At 46.3% G+C, this 4,042-nt stretch overlaps 1 protein-coding gene across 1 annotated transcript in view; it reads right to left on the bottom strand.

Annotated features, from left to right (window-relative positions):
• LOC103385727 (ubiquitin-like modifier-activating enzyme 1) overlaps window positions 1-4,042 on the bottom strand; it is a 22,671-nt gene that overhangs the window by 10,366 nt on the left and 8,263 nt on the right. The window contains 5 exon segments of the mRNA XM_025060038.1: window positions 149-340; window positions 995-1,087; window positions 2,096-2,187; window positions 2,276-2,477; window positions 3,139-3,213. Coding sequence (XP_024915806.1) covers window positions 149-340; window positions 995-1,087; window positions 2,096-2,187; window positions 2,276-2,477; window positions 3,139-3,213 — 654 coding nt within the window.

Below are 4,042 nucleotides of genomic sequence, written 5' to 3'. Positions count from 1 at the left end.
CCCCCGCCCCCCACCCAGCAGACAGGCTTCGTCTACAGTACCGGTCTGGAGCAGCCGGGTCCTGGAGGTTGAAAACAGTGACCTCTGACCTCCAGCTACAGAGGACCAATCCATGTTGGTGCTGTGGGCGTGTGGAGCTGGTACTCACTTGGAGTGGGGGGGGTTTGCACGGCTGCGTCAGAACGAAGTACTGGACGGCCAGGTTGATGAAGGCGTTGCGGTAGCAGCTGATGTCCTGGAGACCCCGCACCAGTTTGTACAACTCCAGGCACATCAGGCCGGCGACCGCGGCGGTGGTGGTGGCGATGGCGGGGATGATGCGTCCGGCGATTCCTTTACTCTGTGGGAAAACAGAGGAACGTTCCATCGAACGTAACCAAGGTTTAAACAAACAATGGGATTGGACCTCATTTTCTTTTGTATAATGCAAAGTGTCTAGGATGGTGTTTTTCAACATTGGGGTCGTGGCCCCATGTGGGGTCGCCTGAAATGTTTAATCATTAATTAAAAAAACAAATGTTTGTACAAACTCTAGAAATTCACTTTAAAGAAAGATCAAATCTATAATGTATTGATTTTAAACTGTATTTCCTGACATTTGATCATGTGATCCTGCAGCACAAGTCGTTTCGCTGCTGGTTTTATTTTTGTTTGTGCAGCTGAAGTGAAGGAAAAGTAAAGTTTTCCGCAACTGGAAACAAAAAAGACTATAATTATTTCAAATTAGTTTTTTTTTGCACGTATTAAAATTCCTTCGTCACTGAGTCTCGATGCAGCGGACGAACGCCTTCACTGACATTTTTGCGGGACATTTTCCCCCGACTCTCATGTGGGACTTGAGTTTGTTTGGAGTCCGCCGGGGGGGAGTGTGTGTGTGGCTGTGTGGGGGGGGGGGGGAAGGCAGTCTGACATGTTTTTCTGTAGCCCTCACAGCCACTGACCCCAGCCTCAAATGTCTGATTTATTTTGTCGCTGCAGCCATGAAACCACCCACCTGGTGGCGATCTGCTGCGGGGATGTCGTAGTTCTCCGCTCTCAGGTTGGAAGCAGCAACAATGAAGTCCATGTGGAAGTTACTGTCATCGTCCTGTGGGGGGAGACGGTGCAGTTGTCAAAATCAACGGAACGCCACGAAAATAAAAACGTCTTTCTCTAAAACTTTGATGCAGTTGTCAAAATCAACGGAACGCCATGAAAATAAAAACGGACGAAAACTGCCGCAGTCCCTGAACTTCTTTTTGATTCGCCGACGCGTCGACCTTTGAAGGTTTTGTCCGTGTGTCACTAATCATCTTGATACGTGGCACAGTCATCAGATCTGCGTTGTGATGGACGCGGCCTGTGAGGTCATACCTGGCTGCTGCGGCCGCACAAAGCCCAGGCAGACGACTGTCACTCAGCGATGCCTTCAGGGACCGTGAGGAAGCTCCTGACTGGCAACCCGATGCCTTTGAAACCCACCTACACAAATTCCAACTGTCCACATCATGACTTGGGCATGAGGGGATAAAAACCAAGGAGGCGGAGCCTAACGCTCATTTAAGATGACACTTGATCCGTCCCTGACTTACCTCATAGCCCTGGTTCTGCTCTGCAGACTCGTGACTCAGACCGGCCCAGAGTCCAGAGTTCACAGCTGCAGCATCTCTTTATCTGGAGGTTTCTGTTGTCGTCGCTCAGGTTTTATCAAGACCTCGAGGTGAGACGCCATGTTGACTGAGCTCAACTATTACTGACGTGGATGAATAAGATAAATATATGGAAAAATAATGACGAGGCGTGAACACAGGTCGTGAAGGACGCCGAGAACAGACTGTAATCAAGGCGGCTAACATCACAAGGGGCGGCTAATAAAGGCTAGCTCTGCCTCTGGGCCGCAGAGTGAGTCAGACTCCACTCTACTGTCCTTCAAACCTCTTGTAAGAGCGATCGTTTTCATTTGGAAATGATGTTTTAAAAAACAGAAAACATCGTTGTGTCGTTGTTTTCTCACGTCTTCAACCTTCATTTTTCAGATTCAGGCCACAGACCAAGAGATTTGTTTTAAAAACAAGCCAAATAAAAAGAGCGTAGCTCTGAGGTCGGACTTCACTACCTTCTCAAACTTGAGGGGAAACATCTCCCGGGCCGAGGTTCTCCAGGACGGTGAATCCAACTTTCTTTTCAGTTCCTCGAGCTGCTCTTTTTCTGATGTGAAGAAGAAAATTAAAAGAAAGTCGTAAACTGGAGAAGTCCTGGAAAGTAGTGACGTAAGGATTCGATTTGAAATCCTCACTTGTGTCGTCATTTTCCGTTTCTCTGCTCTCCTTCGCCTCCTCGTCGGTGACGTGGATCTTCACGGTCAGACTGGGGCTGAAGGACGGAACCTGGACGTCCTTCAAGACCTCTCTCACCGAGGCAGCGTCTATGGTTCCTCTGATATCGTAGATCTGTCCGTACAGGTTAGCCGCCGCCACCACGTAGTCCATATGAGTCGTCTACGGAACAGAATCCACACAGACTTTGTACGGACTTTTTTGGAAACTCAGGTTAAAATACAAGTACAAAAAAAACCCAAAATATACTTTTTTCCAGTGCGGTCAAATTATTCAAATTTTCAGTCTGATTAATCACAGGGTAGCTGTCGATTAATCCTGATCAATCATTAGTTGCGAATGGTTCTAATTCACCCAGTGATAAAATCCTGAATAGTTCGTTGAGTTTGTGACTTATATATTAAAATATATCATTTTACTTTGGTTATTTTCACACTGACAGCCACTAGAGGGCACTGGTACGACTTATACTCCAGAGCGACTTATATGGTACATAAAAAAATGTAGTAACTTTTCCAAACCTTCACTCTGTATATAATAAAGTATATTTAAATGGAGAGATCACAGTACTCTGTACTCTGTGACAACAGAGTACTGCAGTATTGTCAGTTTATTGCCCCTGAGATGGTAATCTGCCCCTGACTGTCTGTATTCACGTTAACTCCTGTTCACAGCTCAGATAAGACGCCAGCATACAGTCCCGGTGGGGCGGAGCCTCCGTCAGAGCAGATAATGGAGGAATGTGAGCGATCATCACCAAATACTCGGGAAGTTTTTCTGCCTCTTCTGTGTCACTGTTTTACAGCAGGGAAATTACACTCACATTGTTGGGGTCAAAGGTCAGCGGGTGAGGGCATTTCTTCGATCCAGACCAAAAGAGCAGCCCGGAAGAGGTCACCTAGTGGTGAGAAAAAGAAGCAAAAAAAATAACATTTGTATTCATAGACCAGTGACCGTGGCACCAGTTCTGCTGTGATGTCATTTCCTGTCCAGATATTTCAAATATCTGACTGAAATTTTATCCTAGTCTCTGACAGTCACACACACACAAGGATTGGATGGTTGCCAGTTTGAATCCCAGCACTGGCCTTTACTGTGGTTTGTTGAGCAAGCAGTGAAACTCCCCCTGCTGCTCAGACACGATATCAGAGTGTTGGTCAGTGAGTCATCGCTACAGCACTGAAAAACTGATAACTGTCTGAGCAGTAGAATCAGAATCACAACAGTCGAGTCGTCAGTGGAGTCGTCGACGGTTGACAGTTTGTACAAAGGGCCACAGGACTTTGATGTTACCAAATGCAGTGTATGCTGCTAAAGCCCCCCCCCCCTCCCCCCCACAGTGGTGGCCCAGCAGCCAAAAGGCTTCACAACAGCACGAGTCTGTTAACAGCCAACAGCCTCGGACGTCCTACAGGCCAAACACTGCAACAACAACAACAACAACAACAACAACAACAACAACAACAACAACAACAAGACTCTGATGTCGATCAGTAGTTTTTAGGTTTGGTTTAAAAAATGTTTAGTTAAAAGTCTCACTATGTATCATATTTTATATTGTGTGCTGACCTTTGACCTTCAAACACTGAGTGCCAACAGGAACCAAAAGAACGTCAAAACCTTCAACTATTTTACTTTTGTTTCTTTAAAATCTCTTGAATTTTATTGATAAATAAATTAAATTTAGCTGCTGCCACGGGGGGGGGGGGGTTGGGGATGTCTTTTTG

Source organism: Cynoglossus semilaevis, chromosome 11 (assembly GCF_000523025.1).
Source record: "Cynoglossus semilaevis isolate Cse_v1.0 chromosome 11, Cse_v1.0, whole genome shotgun sequence".
Lineage (NCBI taxonomy): Eukaryota > Metazoa > Chordata > Actinopteri > Pleuronectiformes > Cynoglossidae > Cynoglossus > Cynoglossus semilaevis.
Note: the sequence above shows the minus strand (reverse complement) of the source record. Positions and strands in the feature narration are given on the sequence as shown.